Genomic DNA, 16,268 nt, shown 5'->3' with positions numbered 1-16,268 from the left:
GGAGCAGGGCCAAGAGCCTGGGGGAAGCTACTGGGAGCTGGGCCAGGGAAATGGGGAGTCAGGAAGTGGGGAGGGGGAGTTCTGGGGGGAATGGAGGCTGGAGGCAGAATGGCTGTCTGGGCTTCTGAGGGGGCGGGGAATGGTAATTCAGGAAAGGGGATCCTGAGGGAGAGAAGGTGCCACCCTAGAGCTCCCTTCTGTAGAAGGAAGAGTCGTTAACCCCTCCTGCCTTGTCCTCTCCCGGCTCCGTGTGCCCATTCTAAGCAGACTCATCCTGCCTTTGGGCAGTACACTCCCTGATCACTGTCTCCTTGCCTGCCCCTTCTCCCTGCCTCCTGTACCCTCTCCAGCTTCTTGGTCCCATCCTGAGCAGTGTCAAGCCACCTCCTTCCTTTGTTCGGCCGTCTTGATGCTTCCTTACCTGTTCCCCACCCTCTTTCCCTGGCAGCTCACTCAGTTCCCTCGGCCCTGGAAACCAGCCTCTAGGGGCAGAGGGCATCATGAGGGATCCCTGAGAAAAGGGAGGATGTGCCAGGTTAGACAGTGGGAGCTAGAATTCTCCTGGGACCGTGGTCCCTTCTCCGCGTGTGGTCCAGGCCCTTTCCCTGACTTCCTACCCCTCCTGGGGCTCTGTCCCACCAAAAAGGGAAAGAGACAGCTGAGAGCTGACTGTGGGGTTTGGGAAAAGACTATGTCATCAGCTGGCCCAGTGCCTATGATCCATCCGGCTGCTAGAGATTCCCCTCCCCTGGGCAAGTCCCATTTTTTTTTTTTTAAAGGAAAACAAAAACTAGATTTTTGGGAAGCAATGAAACACCCATCTGAGTCCTACCACCAGAGCTCCTGGCTGAATGGCTTATAGCTCAGCCAATCGTAGTGGCTCAGGATGCTTAAAAGAGCTGGCGCGGAGAAAGGCTGGGAAGAACTCACAGGGAGACCCACAGACTCATAGACACGGGAGAGAGAGGAGGAGAAAGAAACAAAGGCACGGCGGAAGGAGGCAGAGAGAGGACAGGCACAGAAGCGAAGCCAGACAGAGTCTGAGGGAGTGCAAAAGGAGAGGCCAGAGAAGCTGCAGAAGACACAGGCAGGGAGAAACAAAGATCCAGGAGAGGAGGGTGTGGGAGGAGAGTTTGGAGGAACCAGACCACTAAGGCACCTCTCCTAAGCCTAAGGGCCAAGTTTTCTCCATCTCCTCTGAAGGTCCCCAGACCCTCTGAAAATTCTGCCTCTGACCCTGGCTGGGGTCCGAGCCCCGAGGCTGCAGAGAGGAGTTTTCCAAAGCCAGGGCAGGGAGGACTTGGTGCCCAGACGGCCTCAGTCCCTCCCAGCTTCAGCACCAGTGCCATGTCCCGGACGGACTCACATCCCGGGAGGGGCTTGGCGGAGTGCTGCCTGTGGGGAATCCAACCCCGCCTGCTGCTCCCCAGCGTGCCCGTCTCCGAGCTGCTTCTGCTGCTGCTGGCCTCCCTCCTGCCCTCAGCCTGGCCAGCCAGCCCCCTCCCCCGGGAGGAGGAGATCGTGTTTCCAGAGAAGCTCAACGACAGCGTCCTGCCTGGTTTGGGCACCCCTGCCAGGCTATCCTACCGCTTGCCAGCCTTTGGGGAGACGCTGCTACTAGAGCTGGAGCAGGACCCCGGCGTGCGGGTGGAGGGGCTGACGGTGCAATACCTGGGCCGGGCGCCTGAGCTCCTGGGCGGGGCAGAGCCGGGCACCTACTTCACTGGCACCATCAACGGAGATCCAGAGTCGGTGGCATCTCTGCACTGGGATGGGGGAGCCCTGTTAGGGGTGCTGCAGTATCGAGGGACCGAACTCCACATCCAGCCCCTGGAAGGAGGCACCCCTAACTCTGCTGGTGGGCCTGGGGCTCACATCCTACGCCGGAAGAGTCCAGCCAGCGGCCAGGGACCCATTTGCAACGTCCAGGCTCCTCCCGGGAGCCCTAGTTCCAGCCCACGAAGAGCCAAGGTAGGCAGCCCTGGAGTCTGTGTCCTGCAGTGTCCTCCTGCCATGTCTGTCCTACTGACCCCTATTCACCTTCTCTCCACCCACTTCCACTTCTGGCCAGCCTGCTGCTTCCCTCCCTTCTGTCTGCCTTTTCTCTTTCCACTGGCCTCCTTTCCTGGGAAGGCTCTGGTTTTTCCCTGCCCCAACCCTTCTCCTAGCCAGACCGCTGATCCCAAGGGGGTTCCCAGGGTTGGGTCAGAGACGCTATGCTGGGAATGACCGCTCTCTCTCTCCACCCCGACCCTGCCTGGCCATGGCATCCTACTGGCACAGTCCCCAACAAGGAGGCCCTCCTGATAGCCCCTTGGCCTTGACTCTTTTCTGGGCCCCAAATTTGATTTTCACCACCAGCTAAAGGAGTGAGGTTTGAGGCCCAAGAGTCTGGCCTCTGGCTTCTGATGCTGTCTTCAGAATTGTTCTGGCAAACTGCAAACTAGGGCAGGAGTGGACCGGGGAGGAAAGGCATCCTGAACCCCCTTCTGGTCCGTCCCCTTCCCACATTGTGGACTGACTGCAAGGCTGCCTGAGGCTCCATCCTTTCCTCCCTCCCACTCCCAGTCTCCCCGCTTCTTCCCGTCCTTCCTCCCTCCCTCTCTAGCTTTAATCCAGACCAGACGCTCCCTCCACACCCGCCACGCTGAAATCTGGCCCTGGCCCTAGCTGCTGACTGAATTGTTCCTCCAACCACACAGGGAAGACACGTTGCAGCCCAGCCCTCTAGCCCCATTCCTGCAGCCCCAGACACACTCAGGCATGGGGGACCCCAAAGTCCCTCCCAGAGGCAGTCCCAGCTGCTTTTCACCTCTTGGGCCCACATAGCCCTGGGACGTGGCATCCCCATCCCCTCCCCTTCTCAGAACCAGCAGATGATTTCTCAGCGTTACCACAAAAGCCCTGGGATTTGGAGTTGGGGGGGAGGCCCCACCGAGACCCATCAGGAATCCCGTGGGATGTATGTGGCCCAGCTGGCTCTGCTGAGTTCCAGACCCAGGAAGTAAGGGAGGGGAGAAGCGATCCATGGGTCTGGGAGGCTATTTCAGGATCCTCCTCCCCTTTTTTCCTCTCCAGCGCTTTGCTTCAGTGAGTAGATTTGTGGAGACCCTGGTGGTGGCAGATGACAAGATGGCGGCGTTTCACGGTGCTGGGCTAAAGCGCTACCTGCTGACGGTCATGGCAGCGGCGGCCAAGGCCTTCAAGCACCCAAGCATCCGCAACCCTGTCAGCTTGGTGGTGACTCGGCTGGTGATTCTGGGGCCAGGTGAGGAAGGGCCCCAAGTAGGGCCCAGTGCCGCCCAGACCCTGCGCAGCTTCTGTGCCTGGCAGCGAGGACTCAACACCCCCGAGGACTCGGACCCTGACCACTTTGACACGGCCATTCTGTTTACCCGTCAGGTGAGGCCCCGATCAGCACCTCAGGCCATGCACTGCACAACTCCAAGAAGCACCACTGCACAGACCGTGATGTCAGTGGTGCCCCTGGAGTTGTTCAACATGGTGCCTGGCCCCAGCCACACTGCCAGTGCTATCTGGGCCCTGACAGTGCTGGATACGCAGTGCCCAGGTCTCCACTAATCTGGATCTCAGCTCAGTGGATGCTGGTGTCTTGGTTCCTCATGTATTGTCTCTGATCTCCCTCTCCACAGGACCTGTGTGGGGTCTCTACTTGTGACACTCTAGGCATGGCTGATGTGGGCACTGTGTGTGACCCAGCTCGGAGCTGTGCTATTGTGGAGGATGACGGGCTCCAGTCAGCCTTCACTGCTGCCCATGAACTGGGTAAGTTAGGGGTGGGGTCGTGGGGCACCTGTGATGAGTGAGAGAGCTATCAGGGGTGAGGTGAGGGGACAGTGAGCTCACCAGGGTACAAATGCAAGTCACAAGGTGTTTCTTCCTTTTCCCCAGGCCTAGGTCCAGGGCCATTACCCTTCTCTGCTCCAGATGTTGACAAGCATTTAGATTTTTCTATTAAATGAGATAGTGTGTAGAAATCTACTGTGAACTGTGTTTGGAGGGGAGGTGGCACAGTACTGAGAGAGATTATTCACAAGAGTCAGTGATAGAGTGGATGGAATCAGGGTTGGGAATGTAGGCTATAAGGAAAAGTGGGTAGGGAGGGGCCCTGAGTGTATCATGGGGAGAGGGGAGACAGAGCAAGGGGGGCTACATATTGAGAAGCCCTTAGAGCACCAGAAAGACACTGGGGGCAGGTTGGGATGGGGAATGGATCTGACCATCCATACCTGCAACCAGGCTTATGATGGGCCTGCAACCCCCTGAGGGCACAGGGATGAGACCCTTGGACCCTAACAGGGCCTCTGCTCCCACAGGCCATGTCTTCAACATGCTCCATGACAACTCAAAGCCATGTGCTGGTCTGAATGGGCCTGGGAGTACCTCCCGCCATGTCATGGCTCCTGTGATGGCTCACGTGGACCCCGAGGAGCCCTGGTCCCCCTGCAGTGCCCGCTTCATCACTGACTTCCTGGACAATGGCTATGGTAAGCAGATGGCCCTCCCCTTTCCCTGTGCAGGACCCAGTTCCTGCCCCCCGCTGTACTTTCTCTTCTGCCGCATTTCACATGGGCCAAACTGACTCCTTCCAACGTGCCTCCTCTGCAGTGTGGGATGGAGTGAGAAATGCTGCTGCCTTTGTGTGGTTCCCACTTCCTCTCAAAATAAATAGCACAGCTACAGGAGGCAAGTTTTGGCTCAATAGAATTAGAACTGACCTTCTAAGGGCCACAGCTGTCCAACACTGCAAGGGGCTAGTTGTGAAAGAGGTGACTGCCTTGTCACTTGAGGTGTGCGTGCCTAGCAGTGTGACTATGGTTGGGCAGTGCTGTTGAGGAGAAGCAGACTCAAGAATTCTGTAGCTGGTTGGAATAGGTAGGAAGGTCTAGTGCTTTGAGTTCCTATCCTGATCCTGTTCTTTAGATGTGTGTAGACGTGTGACTGTAAGTTACCATCTGTAAGATACGCATAATAACGGTAACCACCTCATAGGCTTTGGCCATGATTAAACACGATACCGTTGGTCAAGCATCTAGCCGATGTTCATCACATAATAAGCATTGAATACATTTAGCTGCTACTTAAAGCTTCTTCCAGCCCTAGAATTTGGATCTTAGGATCTGTCAGGCCCTGGGGAGCCCAAGGCTGGCACCCCTTCAACCTATTGGTGACGTCCTACCCCTGCCTCTTTTCCCAGGGCACTGTCTCTTAGACAAGCCAGAGGCTCCCCTGCATCTGCCTGTGACTTTCCCCGGCAAGGACTACGATGCTGACCGCCAGTGCCAGCTGACCTTTGGGCCTGACTCACGCCATTGTCCGCAGCTGCCGCCGCCCTGTGCTGCCCTCTGGTGCTCTGGCCATCTCAATGGCCACTCCATGTGCCAGACCAAGCATTCACCCTGGGCTGATGGTACCCCCTGTGGGCCCGCACAGGCCTGTATGGGTGGCCGCTGCCTCCATGTGGACCAGCTCCAGGACTTCAATGTGAGATCCCAAGGGCAGGGGAGGGGCAGAGGGCCTGGGGGAGGAGGGAGTAGCCCTGAGCCCAAGAGAGTGTATTCATCCCACTCTTCCATTCTGTCCTTCTGCAGATCCCACAGGCTGGTGGCTGGGGCCCCTGGGGATCGTGGGGTGACTGCTCTCGGAGCTGTGGAGGTGGTGTCCAGTTCTCTTCCCGGGACTGCACACGGCCCATCCCCCGAAATGGTGGCAAGTACTGTGAGGGCCGCCATACCCGCTTTCGTTCCTGCAATACCCAGGACTGCCCAACTGGCTCAGGTGAGGAGTGGGGGGGATGGGAGCCTTGGGAGGGATGGCTAGGATGGAAAGGACTGTCCCTTGAGTTCAGGGACCAAGGAGGTGTTGACTGTCCCTGCTGTTGGGGGGAGTGGCTTTACCCTTCAGGAAAGTGACAGGTAGTCTGTGGGGGAGAGAGCTGCCGTACTGTCTGGAGGTCTGAGAGGCTCGGTGGAGGGGCTGGTGGGGCAGCGTGAGGAGAGAGGGGCTCTGACTGTCCATTTTAACCCTACAGCACTGACCTTCCGTGAAGAGCAGTGTGCTGCCTACAACCACCGCACTGACCTCTTCAAGAACTTCCCAGGGCCCATGGACTGGGTTCCTCGCTACACAGGTGTGGCGCCCCGGGACCAGTGCAAACTCACCTGCCAGGCCCGGGCACTGGGCTACTACTATGTGCTGGAGCCACGGGTGAGAACCAGGATGCCCCAGGGCCCCGTCTAAGCTCACACACTACCCAACCCGCCCTCTACTTTCTGGTGGCAGAGATCCCAAACAGCACTACTGCTGGCGTTCCCACAGCCATGCCCGGGGCCCACTCAGACTTCTCTGGCCAGGGGTATTTAGAAAAGTAGCCCTGGACTCTGGATAAGTTGCCAGTCAGGCAGCTCTAGCCTGTCCCATTTCCCTTGGTTTCTTTCCCTCTCCCTCCCCCTTCTTCCAGTGCTCCGTTTTGTGAGAATGGAAGTGTGTGGACTTTTGGGCCCTTCTCTGACCCCCTTCCCATGGGCTCCTCTGGCAAATTACAGTGGTGGCCTCACTGAGCTCATGGATGGCCAGTCCCTCACTGGACAGGCCTCCTGGAGACAGCAATGTCCCCGCACCCCCCCTCTGTGATAGGGCCCTGGGTTGAGGCTGAAGAAAGAACAAGCCTAGCAGGTTTGCATCCTTCACCCCTGTTCTGGGGAGAAAGCCTGCGCGTTGACTGCCCTCTAGTGTCCAGCTGGGACGGTACCACCAAGATTTAGGGCTTGGGGTTGGGACTCAGACCTGCAATTCCCGTGTTGGCTTCTCTGCTTGCCAGCTGTGTAACCTTTGGGCAAGCTCCTAATCTTTCTAAACCTCAGTGTTCCATCTCTACAAACCTCAAATAGTGGTTTTGAGATTTATATAGCCCTTAGCACCGTGCCTAATTCATAGTGAGTGCTCTGAAAATGATGGCTTTTATGATTATCATCCCTTACAGTGGCTGGGGTTCCCTCCACACTCCATCCACATCCCCTCCCTGACCCAACTTTTCTGGCATCCCCTCCCTGATGGGATATGGGTCTTGTTCGACTTACCAACCCGTTTTGACTAAGGAAGACCCTTTCATCACTCCCTCTCTTCTCCTCAGGTGGTAGATGGGACCCCCTGTTCTCCAGACAGCTCCTCAGTCTGTGTCCAGGGTCGCTGCATCCATGCCGGCTGTGACCGCGTCATTGGCTCCAAAAAGAAATTTGACAAGTGCATGGTGTGCGGTGGGGATGGTTCCAGCTGCAGCAAGCAGTCTGGCTCCTTCAGAAAATTCAGGTTCGTTCACTATTTATTTCCTCCTCCCACCTTCCTGGATGCTGTCCTGGGCCCTGGGGATACAAAGGTGAACTCAACACTGCTTCTCCTTTCAAAGAGCTGACGTACAGTCTAGTAGTGGAGACAGACGAGTTCACAGTTACAGCGCAGTGTCCCACCTGCTCAAAGGTGTCAGCCTGGGCTGCTGTGAGGGCACTTGTGGGCATCAGGGAAGGCTTCCCAGGAGGTGACCTCCCTTCTGGAGGAAGAATAGGAATTGGACAGGCACCAAGGAGGCGGGGCTTAGATGGGCACCTCAGTAAGGGGGCAGCAGGTGTAAAGGCCCAGAGAGGAGGAAGGAGGGCACATTTGCATGTAGCTCAGATCTAGGCTGGACAGCTCACGTAGGTCTGGGGAGACAACCTTCTATACACATACAATCATAACAAACACAGCTCAGAAAGGCTGAGAGGATTCAGGGAGATGCTGAGTTCTCCTCTACTCCTTGCACACAGGTACGGATACAACGATGTGGTCACCATCCCCGCAGGGGCCACCCACATCCTGGTCCGGCAGCAGGGTACCCCTGGTGTCCGGAGCCTCTACCTGGCCCTGAAGCTCCCCGATGGCTCCTATGCCCTCAATGGTGAATACACGCTGATACCCTCCCCCACAGACGTGGTCCTGCCCGGGGCAGTCAGCTTGCGCTACAGCGGGGCCACTGCAGCCTCGGAGACACTGTCCGGCCACGGGCCCCTGGCTCAGCCTTTGACGCTGCAGGTCCTGGTGGCTGGCAACCCCCAGAACGTACGCCTCCGCTACAGCTTCTTCGTGCCCTGGCCAACCCCTTCAACGCCACGCCCCCCTCCCCAGGACTGGGTGCACCGCAAGGCACAGATTCTGGAGATCCTCCGGCGGCGCTCCTGGGCGGGCAGGAAATAACCTCACCGTCCCGGCTGCCCTTTCTGGGCACCGGGGCCTCGGACTTGGCTGGGAGAATGAGGGGGCTCGGCAGCTGCCTCGCACCGAGACACAGTTGGGGAGGGGCTGTGAGGTGAGCCCGCCCCTCCTCTCTGCCTTACCGAGCAGGCTGGCCCTGCCCGGGTTTCCTGCCCTGGATGGCTGGTGGATGGAAGGGGCTGGGAGATAGTCCCCTATCTAAACTGCCCCCTCTGCCCTGCTGGTCACAGGAGGGAGGGGGAAGGCAGGGTAGACCCCGGTTGTATTTATTTAGTATTTATTCACTTTTATTTAGCACCAGGGAAGGGGATGAGGGCTAGGGTCCTGGGGAAACTGACCCCCTGCCCTCGTAGCCCTCACCCTGTCTAGGAAATCCAGGGTGGTGGTGATAGGTGTAAGTGATCTGTGTGTGTGTGTGTGTGTGAGAAGATGTGTGTGTGTGTGTGTGTGTGCGTGTGTGTGTGTGTGTGTGTGAGGTTCCTCCTGCCTAGCTTTCCTCTCCCTGAATTTTCTTTTCTGGGAGAGGAAGAGTCAAGGGTAGGATAGGCCTTCAGGGAGTAAGGGATTATCATATTTTTAAATATAAATTGAATTCTGCTATTTATGTGCTCCTTTTGGAGTCAGACAGATGTGGGTTGCACCCTGGCTCCACATCTCTGAACACTAGTTTCCTCATTTGACGATAATAATACCTCCCTTGGAAATTTGTTGTAAGGATTAATGTAAATAAAGAACTAGCATCATGCCTAGCACTTGGTAAGTGCCCAACAAATGTCAGCTGCCGTCAGTTATTATTATCACCACCTTACCGTCCTCGGCTCCACTGTCCATGGAGTCCGCGATGCATTTGAGGGTGGCAAGGATCTGCGTCAGCGGTGCCTGCCCTTGTCCCCCAGGCCCAATTCCTTTGGTTGGCAGAACCCTAGCCTGGATTTTGAAGGACTGTCAGAGAAAGGACAATTCTGTCCCTGATCTCTGGAGGCTCCCAACCACATGGAGGCGTAATAAACACTCGGCTACCAGCACAATTGACAAGAACACGAATGTGAAAGATAACTAGAACACTGCCGTCAAAACAAACAAGCGCTTAGTAATGAGAGTGCTAGTTGAGGGCGTTGGGGGAAGCTGTTATAGAAAGAGCACTGGAGCGGGAACCGATAGGTCTGAATCTCAGCTGGGGTTCAGCATCTTCCTAGCTGGTAGTGGTGGGTAAGTCACAGATGCTTAGCCTTAGGTTGCTCATGTGTGTAATGGGGCTAAAACATACCTGTTCCCACAGGGTTGTTCTGAACAAATGTTACAATATTTTCAAAAGAGTGAAGGCTGTACCCGTGTGAGAAAATAGTGAAGGATGCACCCATGTGAGAGGTTATCCTTATGACTACTGAGTGACTGGTACAGGGTCCCCAGAATCAACCAGTGTAAACCCAGCAGACTTCTTTGAAGATGTGATGTTAGAATGGAATTTAATAAGAGGAGTAGGGGATAGTCTGGAGGGCAAAAAAAAAAAAAAAGCACGGAGAGGGAGCTGAGGCGAGGGGGAGCCAGGTGTTCAGTGGTGGCGGAAATCAGTTCTACTTTTCCGTCTGAGCAGGTGACTCTGCTTAAGGGAACAGGGTTGGGAAAGGGCGGCAGGTGGACCCTGCAAGAATTTAGAGTCTTGACTGGTAGTAGCAGGACTGCTAGGGATTGGAGAGGGGCTGAATGTGGAGGTGAAGGAGGAGCTATAGGTAAAGAAGACCCTGAGGAGGGAGTGGAAGAGGGGGAAATGGGGGAACTAGGGGTGCTTCACTCTGCCGTAGTAGCTCTTAGCTGGGCTGCCCAGCACTGCTCGGGATATAGTGCTGGGACTAGGGGATTAAGGCAAGCTGTGGAGAGTGTAGCAGTTGTGTACACTCTGCTCACTGGGGCTGGGCTTCGCTGCTCAACTTCTGTACGAGGCAGCGCCTTACACGGTGCCCTGGACTTTGTACCACCAAGTATGGCATTTACTCCCTTGGCAGCACTGGGAACAGGGCAGCCCCCTACTCTGCTCGGCCTCCTTTCTTCCGTATGCATGGCCCCCACTGCTGTGCTTGGGCCCAGGCCCTTCCTCCTGTCCTCCTACCAACCAGGCTAGAGGAGGGAGAAACAGGAGAGTGGGACAAGGCCAGAGCGATCTTCAACTATTTCATCTGATTAGCAGAATTGGACCACCAATAACATGTTTGTAGACAGACCTTAATACTAGGAGCTGATGGTACAATGAGCAGAGTTCTGTGCTAAGTAGATGTAAAGTACAAACGCCAACAACACACACATAAAGATGCTCGCTGCAGTCTGGGGGAAGGTTCTGTACTATGCCTCCACAAAGAGAAATATTGGATGGTACAAAGAGCTGTATGATAAGGGCAAATGGAACCGTACAGACATTGATGCCTGGTCTTAATGGGCTATGAGCGTTAAGGAGGGTGAGTCTTGGGCTGGACCTTGAGGAACAGGTAACCATGGTAGCCCTTCTTACATTTCTTTAGTGCCTACGGTAATAAATCACTTATATAAATTATTTTAAGAGAAAGCCCTTTACTCACTGAGTAAGCTTCTGACTGCCATGAAGCCGTTTTTCCCAGAAAGTTACTGAGTTTAGGGGACACCTGTGTGATTGGATGGGTGGGGGGCGGGGGGAGGCATACAGTGAAAGAGAAGAGAAGACAGAGCTGCTCCTCAAAGAGAATTGATGGGTATCCTGGCCCTAAATCCCTAGCAAGGCCTCACCCCTTCCTGGAATGTTCTCGCCCATACCACCCTTCCCAGACCCAGGCTGTAGACTGCCTAATATCCCGATGTCAGGGGTCCAACAAGTTCTTGCTATGGATGTGGGGAGGGCATTATTGCCTTCATGGGTCTGAGCTGGGCTGTGGGTGTACAAGCAGGAGGAGAAACAGGAATAACAGGAAGGAAGAAGGCATGGAGACAGTTCAAGTATCTGGTCCTTAAGGGAAAAAGAATGGTGATGAGCTGGAGGAAGAAGAGTCAGTGACTGCTGAGAGAACCCCGTCCCTGCAGAAGTTCAAGGAGAGATGGACAACTATTTTATGGGATGGCAAGTGTGCCTGTGTGTTCAAGGTGGGGGAAGAGGTCGAAGCAGTAACTGTGTGTTGGGCCAATTTCTCTAAGTCCTTTCTGTCCCTGAGATTCTCGACTTCAGTGATTAGAGCGGAGGAAATCTGGGCATTTGTCCAACCCCTATCTGTGTGGTGGGGGTGAGAGAGCCAGCATTCCTGAGGGGTGCCGTGGGACCAGCTACTCGGTTACATTTCTACTCCATCTCTGGCTCCACTTGTTTAATCTCCATACAGTATTACAGTGTTTGGTTTTCTGAAATACCAGATTGATAGTAATTGACAAAACCAGCATCCCATTGGTCAGGACTTGTGGGGGAGGAAGGGGGAAGAAAGTAGAACTTAATGTAGTAACATTTTATTGGCTCAGACGATGCCTCTGAACAAGTTGAACACCTTCCCCGTTGACTGTCGCTGGGGGCAAGCTAAAATCATTGGCAGCAAGAGTAACCAGCTGACAGCTGCAGGAAACCACCACTTCTAAAAATGCTCAGAAAGAGGCAGATGAGGGGAGGAGGGGAACAACAATTCCGAACAACTTCCTCAGATAGGACCTTATATGGGGACAGGCCCAGAGTACTTAAGTAGCTTTAGGAAGGAAAGGGAGGGGAGGAAGTATAGATTGAAGGCATCCCTCACAGTCTTTGAGCAACCAATAACAGGCCCTACAAACCCAGTAATAGACAAATACACAAACAGTGACACACATTGACATACACATGTCCAACTCCATAGAGATACGTTAGCACATTCTCTTGATAATGTAGATGCAAATAAGCATTGAGAAGCTGAAAATGTGAGAACTGGGGCCTGAAAACGGGTCAGAGGAAATATATTAACTGACCTAATTCCCCAGTGAGAATGAATTGTTCATCCCACTTATTTGTTCAATAAATAAGCCATTTTGTTATAAACTAGAATCAAATCATTCTCTCACAGTGTCTGGAAAGGACACAGATTTTTGGAGTCAGACTGAATCTAAGCTTTGCAAGAGCCAGGATGTAATGGCATGATCTTAAATTACTTGATCTCTGTGAGCCTCAGTTTCTTTATCTGTAAAATGGGTATATTACCACCTGTGTTATGGAGAGGTTGTCAGAACTTAAGAACATAATGATGTAAATGCTTGGCCCTGTGTGTGGCTTCTAGTAAGTGTCAATACATGCTGATTCTCTTCCCCTCAAATCTCTTCCGTTCCCTGTTCCCTTCCCACTCCTGCATTGGCCTGAGAAAATAAGTATACCAAGGAACTTTCTAGGTCAGATCTAAAATGGGCTATTTTGTAGAATTTGTGCCAAAAGTTGTAGGTTACTTTCAGGGGATAATAAAGAGGAAGACATGGTCTCTGTCCTCAGAGAGTTCATAGTCTGGTGGCTAAGACAGTCAGGTAAGACAAAGATTCCAGACCTGTGTGATAGGTGCCATGATAGAAGAGGCGCATAGAATATGGGGTCAAGGAAGTGTTCCTGGAGGAGGTGTCTGTCTCCCCTTCTAGAAGTAAGCTATAAGGGCTTTTGGAGAGTAGGGTAGTGGTGGAAGGTGTGCTTGCTAGTTCAGCTCCCAGGCTCTGCTCTGCTCTGCAAAATGAAAGTAAAGTGAACAGACTTGAAGCTGGTGGATAATACTGTAAAGCAACTGAGTCGAGTTGGAAGGGGTAGTTTTGGGGAGAAGCTACCATCTCGGTAGAAAATGTTAAGTGGGGGAGAGAGGATTTTAAAGACATTGAGCTGTGTATTAAAATGTGCTCCTGCTTCACTCTCCCCTCCCCCATCCTCTGATGTTTCCTTGAGAAACTAAGTAAAGATTTAAATTATGTTAAATTAGTTTTTTTTATTACTAGACTGCGTTTCTTCTGTTATGTTGTGTGTCATGACTGGGCCTCTAGAGGCCCCAGGATTTATTCAGAATACAGAAAGATCGGATGTTGTGGTGGAAACCAGCATACCAGAATTTAAGGTTTCAGAAACTAGCAATTCTAGGGGATGACTAAGCCCAGGATGCGGCCAGGGTGAAAAAGAGTAGAGATGAAGGTTCTTGAAAACAGGGAGCTTGCAAATGAATGTAGAGGAGTTATCAGAAGATGGTAGATAGGAGGGATAAGAAGGTGAAGTCAGTTTTACAAGAGTAGAACACCGTGGAGGAGCAGAGGCTGAGGAAGGGTCCTCTAGAAGAACTACATTTCAAGTTTCTGTATGTGTGTCTTTTCCACTACACAGTGAGATCTTTAAAAAAAAATAAAAAACAGGGGCTTCCCTGGTGGCGCAGTGGTTGGGAGTCCACCTGCCGATGCAGGGGACACGGGTTCGTGCCCCGGTCCGGGAAGATCCCCCATGCCCTGGAGCGGCTGGGCCTGTGAGCCATGGCCGCTGAGCCTGTGCGTCCGGGGCCTGTGCTCCGCAGTGGGAGAGGCCGCAGCGGTGAGAGGCCCGCGTACCACAAAAAAAAAAAAAAAAAAAAATGAGGGCTTTTACTTGGCTCTTACTTTGTGCTCAAAATCAGATGTATTGAATATCTGCTGTCTGCTGGCCCTTTTCCATAATTCTCACTAATTATCACAAAACCACTTAAGATGGGTTCACTGTGTGATTGAAACCCAGAGAGTGTATTGCTCAACATCACACAGCCAGTGGGTTTCAAAGCTGCCATTGTATTCAAATCCAGTATTATCTAATTCTGAGCCTCCATAGGCACTCAAACTCATGAGGTCCAAAGTTGAACTTGTCATCTCTACTGTTTCCCCCAAATGTGCCTCTTCTAAGTTTTTTTTTTTTGCAGTACGCAGGCCTCTCACTGTTGTGGCCTCTCCGGTTGCGGAGCACAGGCTCCGGACGCGCAGGCTCAGCGGCCATGGCTCACGGGCCCAGCCGCTCCGCGGCATGTGGGATCTTCCCGGACCGGGGCACAAACCCGTGCCCCCTGCATCAGCAGGCGGACTCCCAACCACTGCGCCACCAGGGAAGCCCACCTCTTCTAAGTTTTGTTTCTCATTAAATGTCGCCACCATCCACCCAGTGATCCACATTAGAAATCTGGGAGTCGAGACCTCCCTGGTGGTCCAATGGTTAAGACTCTGTGGTCGCAATGCAGGGGGCCCAGGTTCTATCCCTGGTCAGGGAACTAGATCCCACATGCCACAACTAAGACCAGGCACAGCCAAATAAATTACTTACTTACTTAATTCATTAATTAAAAAAAAGAAATCTGGGAGTCCTCTTGGAGTCTTCTAACTCCCTGACTTGACACATCCAGCCAATCACCAAGTCCTATTTGCCTCCTAAAAGTTCTCAAAGGTGTCCTCTTCCTTCCAGTCCCACTGATATTACCTTGTTTTGCATGAGTTTCATCTCACTGCTGGATTGCTGCAGTAACCTCCTTGATAGGTCTCTGCTTCCAGTCTTGACCACTCCAATCATGCTCCTCGTTTCCACCGGAGTAAAATTCCTAGTTCTGATCGTAGCACCCTCTGTTTAGAGCACTTTAAGGCCTTCTTCTTGCCCACAGGATAAAACTCAATCTCTTTCAATGTGGTTTATGGAGTCTTTCATTATCTGTCACCTATTTACCTCTTCAGTTTCATCTTTCACCATTCCCCTGACTCTATCGTTTAGCCTATTGATCCATTTTTTAATTTCCCCAGCTCCCTAATTTCTTCCTCATTTCCAGACTTTTGCACTGTGGTTTCCTGTGTCTAGAATGCTATTCACCTGTTAAAAGATAATTTTCAGAAAAGGGTAAAATTATGACTCTCACACTGTTAAAGAAAAAATTATTCTGACACTTGTTAAAATGGTAAGAAAGACTTTATTCAGGACTATTGCAGTAGGTGCCAAGGCTATCCCAATCAGAGAGAGATTGGGTTCAACCCTGAATACAGTTAAGGACAGATGGATAGTTATAGCCAATGAGCAGAATGAGTCAGTAGACGGAAAATTACATCAAGAGTAGGGAGACTCTTGCTCAACCAACTTAGAATTCTTGCTAAAGGCAGGCCAGGGTGATCAGAAATTAAGGGTGAGGGGATTCTTGCTAAAGTGACTTAGCAGGATTCTTGATAAAAATGGCTATAGGCCCAAGGATGAGGTCTATTAGAAAAGAGGGCTCAGGGGAGCCTGTCTAAAATTTGGTCAAGGAGAGAGTTTTTGTCAATACACGTATAAAAATGAACACCTGTTAAAGATTTTATTTAACTCATAAGGAAACCAGCAGATGTTATAACTCGTTAAAAAAAAAATCTAAAGAACAGACACATTTACAGATCAGAAATAAAGAAATATGAAAATGGAGGCAAAATTGTTTTGTTTTGTTTTGTTTTTCCCACAATGCGGGGGGGCGGGGTGAGGAGGGGAGTAGGGGGTTAATTGAACCTCTCTCAGACAGGACAGAATTTGCATGTGGATCAGTTAACCTACACAGAATTGTAAAATAGCTCCATGGAGACTGAATCTTATAAAACAGAAGGACATGCTATGGACAAGTCCTTCAGGTTTCCCATTAGTCATCATTTCTTCTGGGAAACCTTTTCCAAACTTCAACTTGTGAATGAGGTGCAATTTTTAGGCTATCATATTTATCACACTATATTGTGTACAACTACCCTGACCCCCTTCACCCCCATCCCGACCCCGCACAAAAGAACATGAGCTTTTTGAGGCAGACACTGCGAGTTATTTAAGTTTCCTCAGTGTGATGATCTGCTTCTAAGTAGAAGCCACAAGATAAAACATATTGCATATTAACGAAGCGTCCATCTGCCCTTCCCTCCACACTCAACGTTTCCTTGTTTTATTAACCGTTTCTATTTCAAGGCCTGCGGGATACCTTGGGGATACAAAAATGCGCCAGAGGAGTCTGCAACGATGTACCCTGAGCAAGAAATAATTTTGATAATAAGTGGCACTA

At 52.2% G+C, this 16,268-nt stretch overlaps 1 protein-coding gene across 1 annotated transcript; it reads left to right on the top strand.

The window, feature by feature from the left end:
* The first annotated feature begins 140 nt into the window (after positions 1–140).
* On the top strand, positions 141–9,029 carry ADAMTS4 (ADAM metallopeptidase with thrombospondin type 1 motif 4). The gene is made up of 9 exons (XM_060032975.1): positions 141–1,971; positions 3,079–3,402; positions 3,654–3,786; positions 4,338–4,508; positions 5,219–5,505; positions 5,613–5,799; positions 6,053–6,228; positions 7,154–7,329; positions 7,824–9,029. Exons 1-9 carry the CDS (start codon positions 1,348–1,350, stop codon positions 8,248–8,250), a joined length of 2,505 nt encoding a protein of 834 aa, XP_059888958.1. The 5' UTR covers positions 141–1,347; the 3' UTR covers positions 8,251–9,029.
* Positions 9,030–16,268: the final 7,239 nt, after the last annotated feature.

Source organism: Delphinus delphis, chromosome 1, assembly GCF_949987515.2.
Source record: "Delphinus delphis chromosome 1, mDelDel1.2, whole genome shotgun sequence".
Lineage (NCBI taxonomy): Eukaryota > Metazoa > Chordata > Mammalia > Artiodactyla > Delphinidae > Delphinus > Delphinus delphis.
Note: the sequence above shows the minus strand (reverse complement) of the source record. Positions and strands in the feature narration are given on the sequence as shown.

Excerpts from the sequence above, each read along its gene's own strand:
- ADAMTS4 (XM_060032975.1), top strand. The coding sequence starts at position 1,348 with ATGTCCCGGACGGACTCACATCCCGGGAGGGGCTTGGCGGAGTGCTGC. Across the intron at positions 5,800-6,052 it reads GGACTGCCCAACTGGCTCAG|CACTGACCTTCCGTGAAGAG; the intron begins GTGAGGAGTGGG and ends TTAACCCTACAG. Across the intron at positions 6,229-7,153 it reads ACTATGTGCTGGAGCCACGG|GTGGTAGATGGGACCCCCTG; the intron begins GTGAGAACCAGG and ends TCTTCTCCTCAG.